Source organism: Heteronotia binoei, chromosome 9, assembly GCF_032191835.1.
Source record: "Heteronotia binoei isolate CCM8104 ecotype False Entrance Well chromosome 9, APGP_CSIRO_Hbin_v1, whole genome shotgun sequence".
NCBI classification, from domain to species: domain Eukaryota; kingdom Metazoa; phylum Chordata; class Lepidosauria; order Squamata; family Gekkonidae; genus Heteronotia; species Heteronotia binoei.
In genome coordinates this window covers 114,723,395-114,746,853 of record NC_083231.1, presented here as the reverse complement: position 1 = coordinate 114,746,853, position 23,459 = coordinate 114,723,395, and the positions used below count along the sequence as shown (strand labels likewise).

General features: G+C 49.4%; 1 protein-coding gene across 3 annotated transcripts in view; it reads left to right on the top strand.

Annotated features, from left to right (window-relative positions):
* Positions 1–23,459, top strand: part of CTNNA2 (catenin alpha 2) — a 1,018,631-nt gene that overhangs the window by 844,681 nt on the left and 150,491 nt on the right. For all 3 annotated transcript variants that reach the window (XM_060247184.1, XM_060247186.1, XM_060247187.1), the window contains 3 exons: positions 2,393–2,485; positions 2,798–2,954; positions 16,435–16,635. In XM_060247184.1, the coding sequence (XP_060103167.1) occupies positions 2,393–2,485; positions 2,798–2,954; positions 16,435–16,635 (451 nt within the window). The remainder of the gene's footprint in view (positions 1–2,392; positions 2,486–2,797; positions 2,955–16,434; positions 16,636–23,459) is intronic.

Below are 23,459 nucleotides of genomic sequence, written 5' to 3'. Positions count from 1 at the left end.
AGAGCGTTTGACTGGATGGGCCACTGGCCTGATCCAACATGGCTTCTCTGATGTTTTTATGTGACACAGGGTTTTGGACTGGATGGGCTGTTGGCCTGATCCAACATGGCTTCTCTTATGTTCTTATGCCTGGGGCAGGGATGCTCTGTACTCTTAGTGCTTGGTGGGAGGAAACAGTGTGAAGGCTTCTAGTGTACTGGCCCCACTGATGGACCGCCTGTGCTTTTTTTTGGCCATTGTTTTTTGGCACCTGATTTTTTGTGTTTCCTTTACGGGAACACATCCAACCTGTGCTGAAAGCGCTGCACTGGCTACCGATGGGGTACTGGATTTGCTTCAAGGTGTGCTGGTCATTACCTTTAAAGCCCTATGTGGCTAGGGTCCTACATACCTTAGGGACTGCCTTCCCCTGCACATGCCCCAGCGAGCACTTCAGTCCGGGTCTCAAACCTGTTGACAGTCCCCAGCATCAGATAAGTGAAGCTCAAAGCAATGAGAGCCAGGGCCTTTTCCGTCGTTGCCCCTAGCTGGTGGAATGAGTTGCCGGAGGAGGTTAGGGCCCTGCGAGAGCTCTTACAGTTCCGCAGGGCCTGCAAAATGGCACTCTTCCGCCAGGCATTTACATGAATGGTAACATCTGCATAGGTTTCCCAACCCTCCCGCCCTGGCGGGGGACCCCAGGATTTCCACCCTCTTCCCCCGCTCCCCAAAAAAATGGAAGCGGGGGGAGAGGGGGGGAAACGGCGCCAGGGAGCATGGTGAGTCGCCCGGAGGCCGCCTCGCCGCACTGCACCGCTGCCGCCCCCTCCCCGCCCACCGCAGATGCTCCTCTGAGATGGGCCCAGGCTGAGCCCATCTCGGAGGAGCAGCCAAGAGACGGCAGCAGCACAGGGGAGGGGGAGGCAGGCCAGGAGCATGGCGAGCCACGAATCCGGGCCCTTCTAAGGACCCGGACTTGCGGCTCGCCACGCCCCCGGCCCGCCTCCACACACCCCCTCCGCTTCCACCCCAGAGGTGGAGCGGGCGAGGCCGCCGTGCCGCTGCCGCCTCTTCTCCGCTCGCCGTGGCTGCTCCTCTGAGATGGGCTCAGGCTGAGCCCATCTTGGAGGAGCAGCACGGCGAGCGGAGAAGAGGCGGCAGCTGCGGGGCGGCTCGCCACGCTCCCCAGCGCTGTTTCCCCCCTCCCCCTAGCTCCACCCCAGTGGCTCCTGGCTCCACCCCCAAAGTCTCCTGGCTCCACCCCCAAAGTCCCCAGATATTTCTGGGGTTCGACTTGGCAACCCTACATCTGCAGCAATGGGACTGGCCCATTAGAACACCATCAATGGCCTATTTCTCTACACTACGGCGATCCGGAGACCTCTGAGTATAGCTGACCACCAGAATTTAAATCGCTGCCTGGAATTATGATAGCGGCGCACGCAATGGTTTTAAATTGTTTTTATGTTTTTAATAATAAAACTCTCCATATGTTCCCCAGAGAGCACTGAGATCTAGTTCACAAAACCTTCTGAAAATCCCTGGGCCAAAGGAGGCCAAGCTAAAAACAACACTGGAGCAGGCCTTTTCGATAATGGCACCCCAAAGGTGGAACCAGCTGCCAGAGAAAGTGCGGGCCCTACGGGATCTTAATCAGTTCCGTAGGGCTTGTAAAACCGCCCTCTTCCAACTTGCTTTTTAAGGTGGAACCTTGGCAATAACATTAAGCCATTTTATATATACTGAGACTGTAGCACCATTAAGTTTTACTGGTTTTTAGATTATTTATTTAATTTAAATGAACTTAAATTTATGAACTGTATTTTAATTGTTATTATTCTGATTTTGTTGTTATATCATGGCATATGTATCATGTCTTGTAAGCCGCCCTGAGCCTGCCTCGGCGGGGAGGGCAGGGTATAAATAAAAAATTATTATTATTATTATTAATTGTTGTTTATTGTATCGGTTACACTAATGTGTTTGTGTTGACCCTTGGTTTGTGAGCCACCCTGAGCCTGCCTTTGGTGGGGAGGGCAGGATATAAATTAAATTATTTTTTTTATATATATAAAGGAAGGTCAGAAGATCATCCTTGCCTTGACAAGGATTTTGATCTTTTCTTCACCATGACGCTCCGAAGCCCGCGATTGCGCAGCTTCCATTTGACCGAGCCGTTTGTCTAACCCCCTCGCTAAGGACAAAGACATCCCATGTCAGGTCAGCTCTCTGTTCTTGCTTGACCTCGGTTGTTCCTCGGAAGGCAGAGGACGTACGTTTCCAGAGCTCACAAAAATCGGAGGCTGACGCGCAATCGCCTCTCCCCTCCCCAGGTGTGTCCTTTCCCCTAAAAACGGCGAGAGAAACCACCCGCGTTGCCGCAGACCTAAGATTCTACCGGTTTTAATTGCAGGTTGCCAATTTGGCGTGTTCTATTTCCAATAACGAAGAAGGAGTCAAGTTAGTCCGTATGGCGGCCACCCAGATTGACAGCCTGTGCCCACAGGTAAGCCAGAAAGAAACCTCTGTGCCATTGGAGAGCATAAGGTGTTTGACACAGAAAAACACCTGGTACGAAGATTAGAGTCTCACGCTTTCCATTATATCGCTGATTGCTGTGCCCAGATAGCGAAGAGGGGGGGGGGGACGCATTTGTATCCAGAGCCTCATTTAATGAACAGAACGATCAAAGCACACAGCTGTGCATTTAACGCACTCTTTAATCAATTTGTTCTTTTCCGTGGAGAAAAGGGGGCCTTATTTCTTTTCTCTTTTTGTTTTTTGCCGTTGCTCATAAGTGCTGGTTTCTGACTCATAGGTCATCAATGCGGCGCTCACGTTGGCAGCCAGGCCTCAGAGCAAAGTGGCCCAAGACAACATGGATGTCTTCAAAGACCAGTGGGAGAAGCAAGTCCGGGTGCTCACCGAGGCGGTCGACGACATCACTTCCGTGGACGACTTCCTCTCTGTCTCAGGTGCCTCTCACAAAAAAAAGAAAGAAAGAAAAGAAAAAATCTAGATGGATTTATTATTTATAGCAGTGAAGGGGGGTTTTTTGTAGTAGGACCTCCTTTGCATATTAGGCCACGCCCCCTGATGTAGCCAATCCTCCTGGAGCTTACAGCAGGCCCTGTACGAAGAGCCCTGTAAGGAATTCTAGCAGGACCTCCTTTGCATATTAGGCCACACCCCCTGATGTAGCCAATCCTCCTAGAGCTTACAGCAGGCCCTGTACGAAGAGCCCTGTAAAGAATTCTAGCAGGACCTCCTTTGCATATGAGGCCACTCCCCCTGATGTAGCCAATACTCCTGGAGCTTACAGCAGGCCCTGTTCGAAGAGCCCTGTAAGGAATTCTAGCAGGACCTTCTTTGCATATGAGGCCACACCCCCTGATGTAGCCAATCCTCCTGGAGCTTACAGCAGGCCCTGTATGAAGAGCCCTGTAAGGAATTCAAGCAGGACCTCCTTTGCATATTAGGCCACACACCCCTGATGTAGCCAGTCCTCCTGGAGCTTACAGCAGGCCCTGTACGAAGAGCCCTGTAAGGAATTCTAGCAGGACCTCCTTTGCATATTAGGCCACACCCCCTGATGTAGCCAATCCTCCTGGAGCTTACAGCAGGCCCTGTACGAAGAGCCCTGTAAGCTTTTAAAGGATTGCCTCCATCAGGGGGGTGTAGCCTAATACGCAAAGCAGTTCCTGCTACAAAAAAAGCCCTGCAGCAGTGTAAGGCAGGGAACCCCCCCCCCCCCCCAATGTGGTGTCCATGCGTGCCATGACACCTGTCGCCACCTTACCTGGTGGCTGCCGACTTTGTTTTCTTCTTGCAGAAAATGAGCAGGGTAAGTTGGGGCTTTTTGCCCAGCAAGACGTCTGACTGGCTTGGGGGGGGGGGCACGTATTGTGTGTGCGCACGTGCACGCACCTGGAAGTCATGACGACTTCTGGTGACTGACCCCTACTGGGGGCCTGGAGGATATTCAGAGAGGTGGCGGAAGGCAGCCTGCCTCTGCCCTCCTGACTGCTGGTATTCCAGGGAGGTTTGCCATCCAAGAATTTGCCAGAGTCAACCCTGCTTCACTTCTGATGAGGTCAGATTTGCCTGGGCTATCCAGTTTAAGGCTGCCATTATGAACATATGAAGCTGCCTTCTACTGAATCAGACCCTCGGTCCATCCAAGTCAGTATTGCTGACTCAGACTGGCAGCAGCTCTCCAGGGTCTCAAGCTGAGGTCTTGCACGTCTACTTGCCTGGACCCTTTTTAGTTGGAGATGCCGGGGATTGAACCTGGGACATAAGAACATAAGAGAAGCCATGTTGGATCAGGCCAACGGCCCATCAAGTCCAACACTCTGTGTCACACAGTGGCAAAAAATGTTATATACACACATACACTGTGGCTAATAGCCACTGATGGACCTATGCTCCATATTTTTATCTAAACCCCTCTTGAAGGTGGCTATACTTGTGGCCGCCACCACCTCCTGTGGCAGTGAATTCCACATGTTAATCACCCTTTGGGTGAAGAAGTACTTCCTTTTATCCGTCTTAACCTGTCTGCTCAGCAATTTCATCGAATGCCCACGAGTTCTTGTATTGTGAGAAAGGGAGAAAAGTACTTCTTTCTCTACCTTCTCCATTCCATGCATTATCTTGTAAACCTCTATCATGTCACCCCGCAGTCGACGTTTCTCCAAGCTAAAGAGTCCCAAGCGTTTCAACCTTTCTTCATAGGGAAAGTGCTCCAGCCCTTTAACCATTCTAGTTGCCCTTCTCTGCACCTTCTCTAAAGCTATAATATCCTTTTTGAGGTGCGGCGACCAGAACTGCACACAGTACTCCAAATGAGACCGCACCATCGATTTATACAGGGGCATTATGATACTGGCTGATTTGTTTTCAATTCCCTTCCTAATAATTCCCAGCATGGCATTGGCCTTTTTTATTGCAAACGCACACTGTCTTGACACTTTCAGTGAGTTATCTATCATGACCCCAAGATCTCTCTCTTGATCAGTCTCTGCCAGTTCACACCCCATCAACTTGTATTTGTAGCTGGGATTCTTAGCCCCAATGTGCATTACTTTGCACTTGGCCACATTGAACCGCATCTGCCACGTTGACGCCCACTCACCCAGCCTCAACAGATCCCTTTGGAGTTCCTCACAATCCTCTCTGGTTCTCACCACCCTGAACAATTTAGTGTCATCTGCAAACTTGGCCACTTCACTGCTCACTCCCAACTCTAAATCATTTATGAACAAGTTAAAGAGCATGGGACCCAGTACCGAGCCCTGTGGCACCCCACTGCTTACCGTCCTCCACTGCGAAGACTGCCCATTTATACTCACTCTCTGCTTCCTATTACTCAGCCAGTTTTTGATCCACAAGAGGACCTGTCCTTTTACTCCATGATTCTCAAGCTTTCTAAGGAGCCTTTGATGAGGAACTTTATCAAAAGCTTTCTGGAAGTCAAGGTAAACAACATCTATCGGGTCTCCTTTGTCCACATGTTTGTTCACCCCCTCAAAGAAGTGCAACAGGTTAGTGAGGCAAGATCTTCCCTTGCAGAACCCATGCTGAGTCTTCCTCAATAACCCGTGTTCATCAATGTGCCTACTCATTCTGTCCTTGATAATGGTTTCTACCAACTTTCCCGGTATTGAAGTCAGACTGACTGGCCTGTAATTTCCCGGATCTCCTCTGGAACCTTTTTTAAAGATGGGGGTGACATTTGCTACCTTCCAGTCCTCAGGAATGGAGGCAGATTTCAATGAAAGATTACAGATTTTTGTTAGAAGATCCACAAGTTCAACTTTGAGTTCCTTCAGAACTCTCGGATGTATGCCATCCGGACCCGGTGACTTATTAGTTTTTAATTTGTCTATCAGTTGTAGGACCTTTTCATTTGTCACCTCAATCTGACTCAGGTCTTTCAACACCCCTTCCAAAATTAGTGGTTCTGGGGCGGGCAAAAGTTCTCGTCTTCTACAGTGAAGACGGAGGCAAAAAATGCATTCAGCTTCTGCTTACCAAGCTGTTTACCTTCTGCTTACCAAGCAGATGCTCTACCGCTGAGCCACCATCCCTCCCCAGTGAGTCATTGAGTATTTGATTAGCTGTGCGGATTTTTAAAGATGTCGTTTCTTGTGGCAGTTGCCACAAGAAGTGGAGGCAACCGCAAAATATTAAGGAGTGCAGTCTGGGTCACTCTCCAAGCCAGCCGATGGGAAGGTGGGGGCTTCGAGAGCCACACAATATGTGAGAAAGAGCCACCGTCTGGCCACCCCCGCCTTCATTTATTGCACGATTCTGCTTTCCTAAAGAAGCTGAGAGCAGAAACTGATCGGTGTCCATTGGTGTCTCAGAGATATTTTGACAAACACCCAATTGTAAGGCTGAATCAAAACCCAGCATTTATTTATGACCCCTTCGTATAACTTGTGGGCGAGCTCATTGTGTAGGCAAACAATTGTTCTCTGAGCAAAAGAGTTAGGCAGCAAGGTAGAGGGGTGTTGGAACTCAGTCGAGCTGCGTTAGAGCACACCGGCGGGAAAAGCCAATTGTGCTGCAACTTGTTGAACAGCCACAGCAAGGCCAACGAAGTATCCAACTGATTTTCAGAAGGGTCTGGTCTTGGTGAGCCCTGACCTGAACAGCCCAGGCGAGACGCATCTCGTCAGATCTCAGAAGCTAAGCGGGGCACACCCTCTCAAGTACTCGGATGGGAGACTTCCAAGTACTACCAGGGCCAGGATGCAAAGGCAGGAAATAGAAGCTACCTCGCTAAATGTCTAAGCCCCTAGCAGGGGTCACCAGAATTCAACCATGACTTCCAGGCTTTTGGGGTAGGCAAAGCCCAGCAGGAACTCATTTGCATATTAGGCCACACCCCTGACACCAAGCCAGCCGGAACTCCGTTCCTGTACATTCGTGTTCAGAAAAAGCCCTCTGTGTGTAGGTTTTTTTAAGGAAAAGCCCAGCAGGAACTCATTTGCATATTAGGCACCCCCTGACACCAAGCCAGCCGGAACTCTGTTCCTGTATGTTCGTGTTCAGAAAAAGCCCTCTGTGTGTGTGTTTTAGAGGAAAAGCCCAGCAGGAACTCATTTGCATATTAGGCCACACCCCCAACACCAAGCCAGCTGGAACTCCGTTCCTCTACGTTCGTGTTCAGAAAAAGCCCTCTCTGTGTATTTTTAAAGGAAAAGCCCAGCAGGAACTCATTTGCATATTAGGCCACATCCCCTGACGCTACTATCGTTTCAAGCAGGGCTTTTTTTTGTAGAAACAGCCCAGCAAGAACTCATGTGCATGTTAGGCCAAAGCCAGCTGGAACTGAGTTCCTGTGCATTCCTGCTCAAAATAAGCCCTGCTTTTTTTTTTTGAGCAGAAGCACAGTTCAGGTTGGCTTGGCCAGGGCTCCGGCTCAAAAAAAAAAAGGGTCTCGGGCAGAGGGAAGGCACTAGGCAGCCACACCCTCCCAGACTGTGCTCTCTGTCCTCTCTGCTGCCTCCAGCCTCCAACAGGCTTGCGAAGAGAGCGAGAGACGTGAAGCTGCCTCCTGGGAAAAGTGAGCCTGCTGCTGCGCACTCCACCACACGGGGCTCTCTCTCCCCAGTTGTGTTTTGGGTGGGGGGGGACAAGGCCTCTCAGTGGGCTGTGTGAGAACACACATCCACAAAATGCAGCTGATGGCACTGCACTGTTCTGTGTTAATATGCAGGAAGTGAGCTACTGAACTGGTGACATCACTCCCGGTGATGTCACTCCCAGACTCATTTGCATATTAGGCCACACTCCCCGACCATCACTCCCGGTGCTGTTGGGGGTGTGGCCTAATATGCAAATGAGTCCCTGCTGAGCTTTTTCTACAAAAAAGCCCTGCATATATACATCAACACCAAAAAGAAGGGCTCAAAATGTAAGAAAAGTCTGAAGCGCAAGATGTGACCTTATGTCACACTTGGCATTATGTCCACAGGGGAAAGGGGACCCACGTCCTCAAAACCCTGCACAGTGGGAGGAACGGCATTCGCTTGCACGAGGATGTGCACGAGCCCTTGAAGCTGAGGGCTCGGCTTGTCAAAGATAGCTCTTAAGAGCAGAGATGCAATTAACGGTTCAGTCAAATGAGCCAATCAAGCCTTCCCGTTAACGAATCCCCAGAAGGTCCAGCTGGCGTTCAATCTATTTGAAATCACACGAGATAAGTACTTCTGCGGTCAAGTTCATAATCAGGGGTCAGTCTTTAAATGGGCTCGTGTTCTGTTCCCCTCCCACCCAAAAAAACACCCCTTTAAAATAACAATTTAAAGCGCGACGGGCAGTATAAGCAGTTTGAAAAGAGTTGCGAGGTGTTTGCAATCAATTTGGTGGCCGGCGTTCAACGACACATGTTAAATTGTGTGCACAAAACCCAAACTGAAATGAAAACGCACGTTCTGAAGCAGCTTTGGGCTTTGGCGGACCCCTGCCCAATCGAAGAGGTCAGGGAGAGAGGCCCACCTTTTTTCTGAGGCCATCTGTTCACCTTGAACCTCGTCCTTCGCTCCAGTGGTTCCAAGCGGACATGATCCATTTGGCAGCTTCGAGCAGTATGCTCTTTGCCGATACCAGCTGGAGAGAAGCAGCGTCCTCTTGGCCAACTGCGCTGTCCCTATTAGAGAGCGGCTGCGGCTGCTTTGCTAGAAGGGCCAAGGTTCTTCCCCAGTGACTCGTGTTAAAGGATCATCTTAGGAATAGAATAGTATTGCAGCCGCATAGCAATCCCTGGATGGGCTCCACCACCTATTTCTTTACAAAACAACCCCTGTATATTACAATGTAGTAATAATAAGACGATGACATTGGATTTATATCCCACTTTACACTCCAAGAGTTTCAGAGCGGCTCACAATCTCCTTTCCCTTCCTCCCCCACAACAGACACCCTGTGAGGTAGATGAAGATATTGGATTTATATCCTGCCCTCCCCTCTGAAGAGTCTCAGAGCGGCTCACAATCTCCTTTACCTTCCTCCCCCCACAACAGGCACCCTGTGAGGTAGATGAAGATATTGGATTTATATCCTGCCCTCCACTCCGAAGAGTCTCAGAGCAGCTCACAATCTCCTTTATCTCCCTCCCCCACAACAGACACCCTGTGAGGTAGATGAAGATATTGGATTTATATCCTGCCCTCCCCTCTGAAGAGTCTCAGAGCGGCTCACAATCTCCTTTATCTCCCTCCCCCACAACAGACACCCTGTGAGGTAGATGAAGATATTGGATTTATATCCTGCTCTCCACTCTGAAGAGTTTCAGAGCGGCTCACAATCTCCTTTATCTCCCTCCCCCCACAACAGGCACCCTGTGAGGTGGGTGGGGCTGGAGAGGGCTCTCACAGCAGCTGCCCTTTCAAGGACAACTTCTGCCAGGGCTATGGCTGATCCAAGGCCATTCCAGCAGGTGCAAGTAGAGGAGTGGGGAATCAAACCTGGTTCTCCAGATAAGAGTCCGCACACTTAACCACTACACCAAATTAATAGACCTGAAGTGCACAGTTGTATCATCCTGAAACCATGGCCCCTCCCCCCCCTCCTCCCATCCATAGAAAAATCATCTTCCGGAAAACCGGTCCCTAGTGCCAAAAGGGTTGGGGATCGCTGGACTAAAGGGACCACTGGCCTGAGCCATCAGGGGTCTTTTTATGTTCTTATGAGAAGAAGACTCTACGCTGCTTTGGGTATCCTTTGTGGAGAAATGTGGAGCGTAAACTTTTTAAAAATATATATAGTTGAAGATAGGAAAAAGGAAAGGTCCCCTGTGCAAGCACCAGTCGTTTCCGACTCTGGGGTGACGTTGCTCTCACAGCGTTTTCACGGCAGACTTTTCACAGGGTGGTTTGCCATTGCCTTCCCCAGTCCTCTACACTTTCCCCCCAGCAAGCTGGGTACTCCTTTTCCCGACCTCGGAAGGATGGAAGGCTGAGTCAACCTCGAGCCGGCTGCCTGAAAACCTAGCTTCTGCCAGGGATTGAACTCAGGTGGATGGAAGGCTGAGTCAACCTCGAGCCGGCTGCCTGAAAACCTAGCTTCCGCCGGGGATCGAACTCAGGTCATGAGCAGAGCTTAGGACTGCAGTACTGCAGCTTTAACACTCTGCGCCACGGGGCTCTATATATAGTTGACGATACGGGACTGATAAAAGGTAGGTTGGCTGTTGAGTGGGAAGCAGAAAAAGAAGTAGGAAAATGGGAGCCGATTTGGGGGCTGCCAGGAGAAAGGAAAAAATAAGTAATGGAGAAGGGAGGGGTGCAGGGAAAAAAAGATGCCCCCTGAAAGTCCTTACCAGTCCTTCGCATGTGAAGCCGCCTCGGGCAGGACTTTGAAGAGTTGGCATAGAAATACCCCATGTACATAAACAAAGAAAGTGTGCTCTCCAGTGTAATATTTAATTTAGGGTTACATTGGCTGATAACAGACGGCAGGTTGTGGGTGTGTGTGGGGGGGGGTGAAGCTGCCCCCAAGAGAGCCAGGTGGAAATAAGAGCACCCTGGAGATTCCGGATGGCGCTCGGAAAAGAGTGGGCCGTGAGTGCCCGGGAAGCATCTGGAACACTCACGAGTCCCATCTGCAGTTCCCTGGGGAGTTCCCCAGAGATAGCCAGGGAGGTGCCTCAGAAGCGCCCCAGCGAAAAGGCACTGCTCTCAAAGTGGTGCCTTTTTGAGCCGGTTCCCGGCAAGCCGGGGACAAGAGGCAGATGTGCGCATGTGGATGCTTTTTTCTGGTCCGCCTGCCCCCCGCCCCGCCCCGGGCGGCTTTAAAAGCCCATCTGTCATCAGCCTATGTGTCCTCTTTTTAGAGGACATGTCCTCTTTTTTTGTGTGTCCATTCTTTTTTGGGTTCTCTCTTTAAACAAAAAAAACCCTGATGAAATTGTCCTCTTTTGGGGTTGGATTCCTATTCCTATTCTGCACCAATTGCCAAGGTTTTAGGGCTATTCTGGCCTTTTTAAAAAGAAGCCCAGCAGGAACTCATTTGCATTTAGGCCACACCCCCTTACATCACCATTGTTTCACACGGGGTTTTTTGCAGAAAAAGCCCAGCAGGAACTCATTTGCATATTAGGCCACACACCCTGACACCAAGTCAGCCGGAATGGCTCTGGGGCTATTTAAAACGAGATTTGCCGTAGCGAACGCTTGTTTGAAGTAGTCAGAAAATACGTCCTCTGTTGTTTTTCAAGCTATGATAACCCCTGGGCTTTTTTTTTTTGTAGCAGGAACTTTTTTGCACCTTAGGCCACACCCCCTGATGTAGCCAATCCTCCAAGAGCTTACAGGACTCTTATTACAGGGCCTACTGTGAGCTCCTTGAAGATTGGCTACTTCAGGGGTCTGACATGCAAAGGAATTCCTGCTACAAAAAAATTCCTGGGTAACCCTATTTAAGTGTCGGGTTCTCAAAGTTGTGGCAGCGCTATTGCAAATGGGTGTCTGCACCCTCTGTTCTACCACCTAGCTACGACCTTTGCCCTCTCAGACCCCTTCGCTTTGCTCTCTCCCAAATGTCACATTCATCTGTCTCTCTACTGCCTCCCCCATTGCCAAAATCTGTATATTTCAATCCCTTTGGGCAGGGGGAGGCCTCAATTATTATCAAACCCTTCCTGCTATCACACCGCATTCCAACGCATACAAAACAAAGCAAAACCCCCTGAAATTGCCCATAAACTCCTGAGACAGGCCCGAGTATTCAAATAAAGTGAGCTTATGCAAAATAAGTCAAGTGGAATGCATAATTTCCCCCGAGTGCGCGATTTGCTTTTTTTTTCTCTCTCTCTTAAGGAGGATTTGCTGGTTTTGAAAAAAAGAATAAAATTAACTCAAGGCTGATGAAAATAATGAAGGCTAGGCTGGTGCTGAGGGGGACTGGGCGTCATGGTAACCAGCGTTCCCACCACTGCACTCAGCGGAGTTCCTCTTCGCTTGATGCGAGCCCCGGGTGTTGAGCGTCTGCCTTTCGGGTTATTATCATGCACTCCGGTTTGCCTCCCAGAAGCACTGCCATCAGGCTGAATGCTGGAGTAGAATATTGTGCTGGTGAGGCGTCTGTCCTTCCACGATGGGCCAGTGCAGCCAAATATTTATCCCGTGTGCTTCTCTGTGTACTAGAGTTGCCAAGTCCAATTTAAGAAGAAGAAGAAGAAGATATTGGATTTATATCCTGCCCTCCACTCCGAAGAGTCTCAGAGCGGCTCACAATCTCCTTTACCTTCCTCCCCCACAACAGACCCCCTGTGAGGTAGATGAAGATATTGGATTTATATGCCGCCCTCCACTCCGAAGAGTCTCAGAGCGGCTCACAATCTGCTTTACCTCCCCCCCCCACAACAGACACCCTGTGAGGTAGATGAAGATATTGGATTTATATCCCGCCCTCCACTCCGAAGAGTCTCAGAGCGGCTCACAATCTCCTTTACCTTCCTCCCCCACAACAGACCCCCTGTGAGGTAGATGAAGATATTGGATTTATATCCCGCCCTCCACTCCGAAGAGTCTCAGAGCGGCTCACAATCTCCTTTACCTCCCCCCACCCCACAACAGACGCCCTGTGAGGTAGATGAAGATATTGGATTTATATCCCGCCCTCCACTCCGAAGAGTCTCAGAGTGGCTCACAATCTCCTTTACCTTCCTCCCCCACAACAGACACCCTGTGAGGTGGGTGGGGCTAAGAGAGCTCTTACAGCAGCTGCCCTTGCACAAGGACAACCTCTGCCAGGGCTCTGGCTAACCCAAGGCCATTCCAGCAGCTGGGAGTGGGGAATCAAACCTGGTTCTCCCAGATAAGAGTCCACACACTTAACCACTACACCAAACTGGCTCTCAATTTAAGAAATATCTGGGGACTTTGGGGGTGGAGCCAGGAGACTTTGGGGGTGAAGCCAGGGGACATTAGGGGCGGAGCCAAGATCAAGGGTGTGACAAGCATAATTGAACTCCAAAGGGTGTTCCGGCCATAACATTTAAAGGGACGGCACACCTTTTCAATGCCTTCCTTCCATAGGAAATAATGAAGGATAGGGGCACCTTCTTTTGGGGCTCATAGAATGGGACCCCCTGGTCCAATCTTTTTGAAACTTGGGGGGTATTTTGGGGAGAGGCACTAGATGCTGAACTGAAAATTTGGTGCCTCTGTCTCAAAAAAACAGCCCCCCAGAGCTGCAGATCAATTCATTATTTTCTATGAGAATAAATCTCCATAGGGAATAATACAGTTCCCAGCAGACATTTCCCTCCCCTCCCCCCGCTTTCTGACGACCCTGAAGCGGGGGGAGGGCCTGCAAACCGGGGGATCCCCTGCCCCCACCTGGGGATTGGCAACCCTACTGTGTACACAGCTACACTTTACAGTGTGCACAATTGCACTTCTCTTCAGCACCGTCTTGTACATTGGGATACAGAGGACGCAAGGCGTATGGCTGCCCTTATACCAAATCCAACTCTTGGTCCATCGAAGTCAGTATTGTCTACTTAGACTGAAAGCAGCTGTCCAGGGGGTGTCGGGCCGAAGTCTTTCACATCATCTCCTGCCTGACACTTTCTTTAGCCAGTTTGGTGTACCGGTTAAGTGTGCAGACTCTTATCTGGGAGAACCGGGTTTGATTCCCCACTCCTCCACTTGCAGCTGCTGGAATGACCTTGGGTCAGCCATAGCTCTTGCAGGAGTTGTTCTTGAAAGGGCAGCTTCTGTGAGAGCTCTCTCAGCCGCACCCACCTCACAGGGTGTCTGTTGTGGGGGGAGAAGATGTAGGAGGAGATGTAGGAGATGTAGGAGAAGATGTAGGAGATTGTAAGCCACTGAGTCTCTGATTCAGAGAGAAGGGTGGGGTATAAATCTGCAGTCTTCTTCTTCTTCATTAACTGAGGATGCCAGTGATTGAACCTGGGACCTTCTGCATGTAAATCGGATGCTCTACCACTGAGCCACAGCTCCCTTCCCTGTTGAAAAAATGTGTTCATCTATGGATTCAGTCCACATGCAGCCCATCTTCTATGCCAGGAGTCATTGAGTTGGACTTTTGCTGGTGGAAGGGAAGGATTTTTCACATATTCTTCCTTGTCCAATGAACTCCCCCCCAAATGCTGTTTCCATGAAAGAGATCTCTTAAGACCAGCAGGGAGAAAAAATGGGGTCTATGGTGAAGGGGGCATTCTGAGAAAATCTCCCCCTCCCTTTTCTGCTAGTCAAAGCACCTTTTGAGATTCATGCCTTTTGAGAATGAGGCTGTTGAGATCCATATGAAGAAAGAACCGATCAAGAGAGTTAGAGATGTCAGCATGCTTCTCCACCATAAAATAGCCCGCCCCTCAACAATTTTTCTTTGGCTGTAGTGTAGATGCTAGTGCAAAAATTTAGGAGCCAGGCTTATTTTTCAGCTTTCAGGGTTTTGTATTTGAATGGCCACATTTTTCTCATTATCACTACCAACAAAACCTAAACCTAACTGATCCATGATTTTATGAAAGCCATGTCAAAAATGTTGTAGTATAGGGCCACGGCTTAGTGGTAGAACATCTGCTTGGCTTGCAGAACATAAGAACATAAGATAAGCCATGTTAGATCAGGCCAATGGCCCATCCAGTCCAACACTCTGTGTCACACAGTGCCAAAAATAATTATTTATATATATATATATATATATATATATATATATATATATATATATATATAAATATACACACACACTGTGGCTAATAGCCACTGATGGACCTCTGCTCCATATTTTTATCTAACCCCCTCTTGAAGCTGGCTATGCTTGTGGCCGCCGCCACCTCCTATGGCAGTGAATTCCACATGTTAATCACCCTTTAGGTGAAGAAGGACTTCCTTTTATCCGTTTTAACCTGTCTGCTCAGCAATTTCATCAAATGCCCACGAGTTCTTGTTTTGTGAGAAAGGGAGAAAAGGACTTCTTTCTCTACTTTCTCCATCCCAGGCATCATCTTGTAAACCTCTATCATGTCACCCCGCAGTCGACGTTTCTCCAAGCTAAAGAGCCCCAAGCGTCCCAGGTTCAATCCCTGGAATTCCCAGTTAAAGTTGTAGGTGATAAGAAAAACCTTTGCCACTGCCAGTCGGAGTAGACAATACTGACATCGATGGAGTGATGGTCTGATGAGGCAGTTTCTCATATATTGGGCATTCACCACCACTGGACGGTATAATGTGAATTTTCATAGAAACAAGTGATGACAAGAATTTCATGGATATTCATTTTTTTCTTTATAACTACAACAAAAATGTTCAGCTGCAAAATGATAGATGTGTTTTGAGTTGGATCTAGGTGCCTCTCTCACTCACCCAATCCCTTTCTTATTATAGCTCCCATGCAATATTCCCTCTAAGCTGCAGAGTCGTGTGAGCAAAAATGCTACTCTGTGTGCTACTGGCATTAAAGTTGTGAGCTCCTGCATAAATTAGTGAGCTCTGGGGCTGTTTTTCCTGAGCTAAGACAAAAATGTGTGAGCTGGAGGCTAAAAATCTGCAACCTAGCTCACGCTAACTCAGCCTAGAGGGAACACTGCTCCCATGGCACATAGCTTTTGTCTTTGCAGTTAGCATGATCCCAAACATGGCCTTTTGAGTAGTAAGAATGCTTTGTAAGAGAGCCAGTTTGGTGTAGTGGTGAAGTGTGCGGACTCTTATCTGGGAGAACCGGGTTTGATTCCCCACTCCTCCACTTGAACCTGCTGGAATGGCCTTGAGTTAGTCATAGCTCTGGCAGAGGTTGTCCTTGAAAGGGCAGCTGCTGTGAGAGCCCTCTCAGCCCCAACCACCTCACAGGGTGTCTGTTATGGGGGAGGAAGATAAAGGAGATTGTGAGCCGCTCTGAGACTCTTCAGAGTGGAGGGTGGGATATAAATCCAATATCTTCATCTACCTCACAGGGTGTCTGTTGTGGGGGAGGAAGGTAAAGGAGATTGTGAGCCGCTCTGAGACTCTTCAGAGTGGAGGGTGGGATATAAATCCAATATCTTCATCTACCTCACAGGGTGTCTGTTGTGGGGGAGGGAGGTAAAGGAGATTGTGAGCCGCTCTGAGACTCTTCAGAGTGGAGGGTGGGATATAAATCCAATATCTTCATCTATCTCACAGGGTGTCTGTTGTGGGGGAGGAAGGTAAAGGAGATTGTGAGCCACTCTGAGACTCTTCAGAGTGGAGGGCGGGATATAAATCCAATATCATCTTCTTCTTTGCAGAACCCTTTCCTGCATTTTTCAGTAGGAAAGAAAAAGTTGGGATCCAGACCTTTGTACTTCCGCTGAGAAATACTAAGAGACTCTACAACCAGGGTTAAAACACAAGGTGCCGCGGTGACATCTGCAGGTGCCTAGCACCTGGGATTTGTTGAGCAGTGCCTCAATAAGTCCTTGATGAATAACAATCGCCATGTTCTTTTGTGCAGAAAACCACATTCTGGAAGACGTCAATAAATGTGTGATAGCGCTGCAGGAGGGAGATGTTGACACGCTGGACAGGACCGCAGGCGCCATCCGAGGGCGGGCAGCCAGAGTCATCCATATAATTAATGCAGAGATGGAAAACTACGAAGCCGGGGTTTACACAGAGAAGGTGCTGGAAGCAACGAAGTTGCTGTCGGAGACAGGTGAGTGTGGGTGGGGAAACGTTCCGTCTTTGGCGGCATTCGATCTGTATTAGGGGGTTTGAACTCATTTGTTATGAGGGATGGATGTGACATAAAGAAGACCTTGTCAGACTGGGCCATATGCGTCATAAGATGTAATGCCAGGTAGCGGAGATATAAACTTTATAAAGGATGCAGACAAACATAAAGGGTTTAAAAAAAAAGAAGCTTAAAATATGCTTAAAACATGAAGGACTCTTGCAATATTTTGTTGGTTAAACAGTTTCTGATAACTGAGACCTCTTGCTCTGAATTACCGCATCAAAATCTGGAGAGAGCGTCTGTGCTGTAGCAATCTTGAGTATGCTGTTCAGGTGTTGTTCAGGTGTGTGTCTGTAAGTCGCCAACCTACTTGTGATTTATTGACATTCATTACAGAAATCTCACGGTCAATGCTTTGAGCCTCAGACTCAGGGGGAAATATGAAATGGCTGGGCATTGCGAGCTTTTGTACATAAGTTGCTTCGTGTGCTGGTCAGCCAACGGAGAAAGCAGAGGCTTTGCTCTGTAGCTCCTGTGTGATTGAGCCAGCCGGGCAGAGCGAACTGTGACACCAAAGGACGCAAGAAAGAGAAAGGGAAACAGGTGACAGTGAATTGCTCGTGGGCCTGATCGGAGCGTACTGACCCTGGACTTCCTTGGTGGACTTCTGTCTAAGTAGTACTCAGGGTTGACTCTGCTTAGCCTCTGAGATCCGATGAGATTGGGCTCGTCTGGATAGGTCAGAGGAAAATGTATTTAGATTCCCCTCTCCCCATAGTGAGAGGGTAATGGGCCTGGAGGATATTCAGAGAGGTGGCTGAATAAAACCTGCCCCTGCCCTCGCGACTGCTGGTATTCCAAGGAGGTCTCCCATCCAAGCACTTGCCAGAGTTGACCCTGCCTCGGCTTCCAAGATCTGACGAGATCAGGCTTGCCTGGGCTATCAATGTTAGCAGGGGTTGCTTTGTAGAAAAATAGGCGGTGGAGCTCATCCAGGGATTGTTATGCAGCTGCAATTACTATTCAACGGACAAGGTGGGGTGGAGGAGGGGGAACCCTCAGAAAGGGTCAGGAGCTGGGCTCCTGTGAGCTCCTGCTGAATCCGAGGCCTGAACGTCAGAGTGCAGAATATGAGCTTTCATGAGACACTGTTCTCTTCATCAGCTACAGCTTGGCTTCTTGTTTCCTAAACCTTCTGGGCTAATTTTTGGGGACCTCTTTGGCTTGCATAAAAACTCACTCAAAATGATGAAACCACAGTAAATCTGCAGCAGACACATTAAATGTTTGTACGTCATATTCAATACGCCCTCTCATAAAGCTCCACGTGGAATAAGGTGCCAAGAGCTACATAGTACATAGGTGCCTGGCCAAGGCTCCCTTTTTAGGCTTTTTTAAATGCAATTTTTAAAAAAAAGAGCAGAAAAAAACCCCAAGATGGATTTAATTGTTGTAGTGCGCTGACAGAGAAGGTCTAATTGCAGATGCTGGATTTAAAACATGCACACATTCTGATGCTTTTCCCTTCCCATCCCCAGTTGCAAGAATCTGTATACTTTGAAGTGTTTTCCTGAAGACTATTCATACTGGCACTTTCCCCCCCCCCCTGTTACTAAGTAACAAACCACTTAGGAGGACCTCTCAGAATTAGCTAAGTTTGTACCTTGTCACCAAGTACCATGCAAGCAGTTGTCAGAAAGAGTATCTATCTCTCTCGCTCCCCTCCTCTCTCTCTCTCTCCCTCTCTCTCTCTTCCTCTCCCTCCCTCTCTCCCTCCCTCTCTCTCCCTCCCTCTCTTCCTCTCCCTCCCTCCCTCCCTCTCCCTCTCTCTTCCTCCCTCTCCCTCCCTCCCTCTCTCTCCCTCCCTCCCTCTCTCTCTTCCTCTCTCTCTCTTCCCTCTCTCCCTCCCTCTCTCCCCTCCCTCTCTCTTCCTCCCTCTCTCTCTCCTCCCTCTCTCCCTCCCTCTCTCTCTCTCTCCCTCCTCTCCCTCCCTCTCTCTCTCTCTCCCCTCTCCCTCTCTCCCCCTCCCTCTCTCCCTCCCTCTCTTCTTCTCTCCCCCTCCCTCTCTCTCTCCCTCCCTCTCTCTCTCCCTCTCTCTCCCCCCTCTCTCTCTCCCTCTCTCTCTCTTCCTCCCTCTCCCCTCTCTCTCTTTCTCTCTTCCCCTCCCTCTCTCTTCCTCCCTCTCCCCCTCTCTCTTTCTCTCCCTCCCCCTCTCCTCTCTCCCCCCTCTCTCCCTCCCTCCCTCTCTCTTCCTCCCTTTCCCTCCCTCCCCCTCTCTCTCCCTCTCTCCCCCCTCTCTCCCTCCCTCCCTCTCTCTCTCTTCCTCCCTCTCTCCCTCCCTCTCTCTCTCCCTCTTTCTCTCCCTCTCTCTCTCTTCCTCCCTCTTTCCCTCCCTCTCCCCCTCTCTCTCTCCCTCTCTCTCTCTTCCTCCCTCTCCCTCCCTCCCTCCCTCTCACCCTCTCTCCCTCTCCTCCTCTCTCCCTCCCTCTCTCTCCCTCCCTCCCTCTCTCTCTGCCCTGGTCAGTCATAGCATTCCCTGGACAGGAAGGTAGTGGACAAACTCTGGAGTGTAGCAGTGTCCAAGGATAGTTCTGAATGTTTCTCTCTCTCTCTCTCTTTTTAATTGAAAATCCTCATGCTGATTTTGCTTCTCCCTGGTATGAACTGGGATGGAAGGCAAGCTTCAGATATCAGAAGTTGAGGGGAAGGGTCAGAGCTTGGGTGGCTCAGTGGTGGAGCTTCTGCTCAGCATGCAGAAGGTCCCAGGTTCAAACCCCAGCATTTCCATTTTTTTTAAAAAAAGGGACCAGGTAGGAAATGATGGGAAAGAGCTCAGCCTGAGACTCTGGAGATCTGCTGCCAGTCCGAGTAGACAATACTGACCTTGATGGACCACGGGTCTGATTTGGTGCATGGCAGTTTCATGTGTTCATCAAGGAAGATGGTACAGAGGAAGGTGATGGCAAACCACCTCCATTTCTCCCTTGCCTTGAAAGCCTACGGTTGCCAGTCTCCAGCTTGGACCTGGGAATCCTCTGGAATTACATCTCCAGTATACAGAGATCAGTTCCTCTGGAGAAAATGGATGCTTTGGAAGGAGCAGGGGTGGAATTCTAGCAGGAGCTCCTTTGCATATTAGGCCACACACCCCGATGTAGCCAATCCTCCTGGAGCTTACAGTAGGTCCTGTAATAAGAGCTTAGTAAGCTCCTGGAGGATTGGCTACATCAGGGGGTGTGGCCTAATATGCAAAGTTGCTCCTGTTAGAATTCTACCCTTGAAAAGGAGGACTCTGTGGCATTATATGCCACTGAGGTCATCGTCAATCCCAAATCTCCAAGACTTTCCCAACCTAGAACTGGTGACCCTACCCCACCCCCGTCCTCTACCAGTGTTTGGGAGGGGACAAAAAAATGGATGCCAGCCTGCAGGTGGGACCTGGGGATCCGCTGGAATCACAGTTCATCACCAGACTACAGAGAACAGCTCCCCTGGAGAGAACTGATGCTTTGAAGGGCAGATTCTATGACATTTTACCCCACTGAGGTCCTTGTCCTCCTCCGGCTCCATTCCCAAAGCTCCAAGGGTTCCCCAAACCCGGATCCGGCAACCTCATGAAAGCCCCTTGCTGGATTTGGTATAAACCGTGATTCGATGGCACAGTTGTGACACGACAGTATTTGTGCGTGTTGTGTGAATTTAAGTCCATCGTTCCTTATTTTGCATCGCTTTCTGTTTTATCTTGCAAAGCGTGTGACTTTGTCGACTTTATCATGGGAGCATCCATTATTCTTGAGACGTATACTGTGTGCATAAAGGAGAAGCTAATGCCACATTGATGCCATATGAAAGCTATACAGTATACCTATCAGTGCCGGATTAAACCTAGTGGAGGCCCCTAGGCAGTCAAAATCTCGGGGTCCCCTCGCATATTATCTCAGAGTCGGAGGCCCACCCCGCTGCCGATGATCCCTGCTGCAGCCTGCAGACCTTTTCTCAAAAGCCCCCTTGACAAAGCCACGGGGGAGTGGCAGAGAGAGGCAAACGTGGCGGCGACGCCAGCATCAGCCGCAACCAGGCAAGTCGGGCAGAGAGCGGCTCAGTTGTTGGCTGCACGTGCAGGCTGGAAGGGCTGCAAGCAGGGGGGAAAGCTGGGTGGGGAGCCAGCTCGGGGCCCCTAAAGGCATGGGGGCCCATAGGCCGGTGCTTCTTTGGCCTAATTGTTAATCCAGCCCTGCCCATGATGCAGACATATCAGCACAGGGGATGGGAGAAAAAAAAACAAAACAGAACCACAGCCAGTGACAAAAAATAGTTTCAAGAAGACATTAGATATGGGGCATTTGCTCGCCTCTAAAGATGGCGTCTGTTCTCGCTGGACTTGGAAACCCAAAAGGTCAGTGCAGATTAACCTCCTTTTCTTGGCAAATGCAATCGTAGGAAGGAGGGATCCAGCATTCCCAATTAAGGCTGTTGATTTTCGTGGTTTTCGAAAGATGCGTATCTTTAGTTTACCCGTAGGGTTCCCAGCCTCCAGATGGGGCCTGGAGAGCTCCCATAATCAGAACGGTTGTATTGGACATTATACCCCCGCTGAGGTCCTTCCCGTTCCCAAGATCCAGCTCAGAGCTGGCAATCCATTTGGGTTGTGTTGCGCATCTCTGGGTAGTAAAGTTCAAGAGCCAGAGGCACGCCGTTAACAAAAGAAGTCGGGCAGAAACAGACCGTTAAGACTGCCACTAGATCTCATAAGCTAAGTAGAGCTAATCCTGGCAAGTACTTGGGAGGGAGACCTCCAAGCAATACCAGACTCGGGGCGCAGAGGCAGGCAATAGCAAGGCACCTATCTGAAAAAAATGTCCTAGCCAAACTAGGGGTTGCCAGAAGTCAACACTTTCCCTATGAAGAAAGGTTGAAACGCTTGGGACTCTTTAGCTTGGAGAAACGTCGACTGCGGTGTGACATGATAGAGCTTTACAAGATCACGCATGGGATGGAGAAAGTAGAGAAAGAAGTACTTTTCTCCCTTTCTCACAATACAAGAACTCGTGGGCATTCGATGAAATTGCTGAGCAGACGGGTTAAAACGGATAAAAGGAAGTCCTTCTTCACCCAAAGGGTGATTAACATGTGGAATTCACTGCCAGAGGAGGTGGTGGCGTCCACAAGCATAGCCAGCTTCAAGAGGGGGTTAGATAAAAATATGGAGCAGAGGTCCATCAGTGGCGATTAGCCACAGTGTGTGTGTGTATATAACATTTTTTTGGCCACTGTGTGACACAGAGTGTTGGACTGGATGGGCCATTGGCCTGATCCAACATGGCTTCTCTTATGTTCTTATGTGACACAGAGTGTTGGACTGGATGGGCCACTGGCCTGATCCAACATGGCTTCTCTTATGTTCTTATGTGACACAGAGTGTTGGACTGGATGGGCCACTGGCCTGATCCAACATGGCTTCTCTTATGTTCTTATGTGACACAGAGTGTTGGACTGGATGGGCCACTGGCCTGATCCAACATGGCTTCTCTTATGTTCTTATGTGACACAGAGTGTTGGACTGGATGGGCCATTGGCCTGATCTAACATGGCTTCTCTTATGTTCTTACGTTCTTAACATGACTTTCAGGCATGCAAACAAACACACACACACACACGCTGCCTTGTGGTGGAGAATTCTACAGGTTAATTGCTTTGGGGGTAAAGAAGAAGTGTGCATGCACACATGAAAGCTTACATTCTGAAAAAAAAAACTTGGTTGGCCTTAAAGGTGCTCCTTGACTCCTGCTTTGTTCTACTGCTTCAGACCGACACGGCTGCCCACCTGGATCGATTCCTTTTACCTGTTCTAAGCCTACTGCTCGTTAATGTCGTTGAGTGCCCACGAGTTCTTGTTTTGTGAGAAAAGGAGACGCTTCTTCCTCTGCTTTCTCTGTGCCGTGCATAGTTTTGTGAGCCCCTAGCCCGTGACCGTTCGCACTGTTGCTCGGGGACAGGATGAGACCTTGAGTTTCCTATTGTGTTTGCTGGGCTTGCAAGCGAAACCGTTTTGTGCTCCATTTATTTTATTCCACCCCCCCCCTCCCCGGTTTCTTCGTTTTGAAAGGAGGCGTCTCTGCAGATCTGGAGGGGAACTCATTTGAATAAGAATAGCAAGGGAGGAGACAACACTCCACGCCACCTACTTCCTTAATTATTATTTACGCTTTCGGAGATCTGTTCGAGGAAAGCATCTGGCTGCTGAGCTGTGACAATCCGGGTGCTGTTGTATTTTGCGGCGCTTGGAATATGTGATTCCAAATTCTCACTTGGAGGCACCTATAATTAGGATTTCCCCCCCCCCAAAAAAAGGAGTAAAGTCATTCTTTTTTCCTTCTTTCCTTTTCTCTTTTCTTTTTTACTACGCGTCAGGAAAAAAAATATCAGCTCGAACAAAGCGAAATGAACTAAACGGGAAAAGGAGAGCCTCATCGAAGGCTTAATTGAAATACGATGCTAGCAGAAAAAAGATGATCTGTCCTGTGTGTGCCCGCAGCAAGGGACGGTGGCTCAGTGGTAGAGCATCTGCTTGGGAAGCGGAAGGTCCCAGGTTCAATCCCCGGCATCTCCAACTAAAAAGGGTCCAGGCAAATAGGTGTGAAAAAGCTCAGCTGCAGACCCTGGAGAGCCGCTGCCAGTCAGGGGAGGGACGATGGCTCAGAGGTAGAGCATCTGCTTGGTAAGCAGAAGGTCCCAGGTTCAATCCCCGGCATCTCCAACTAAAAAGGGTCCAGGCAAATAGGTGTGAAAAAGCTCAGCTGGAG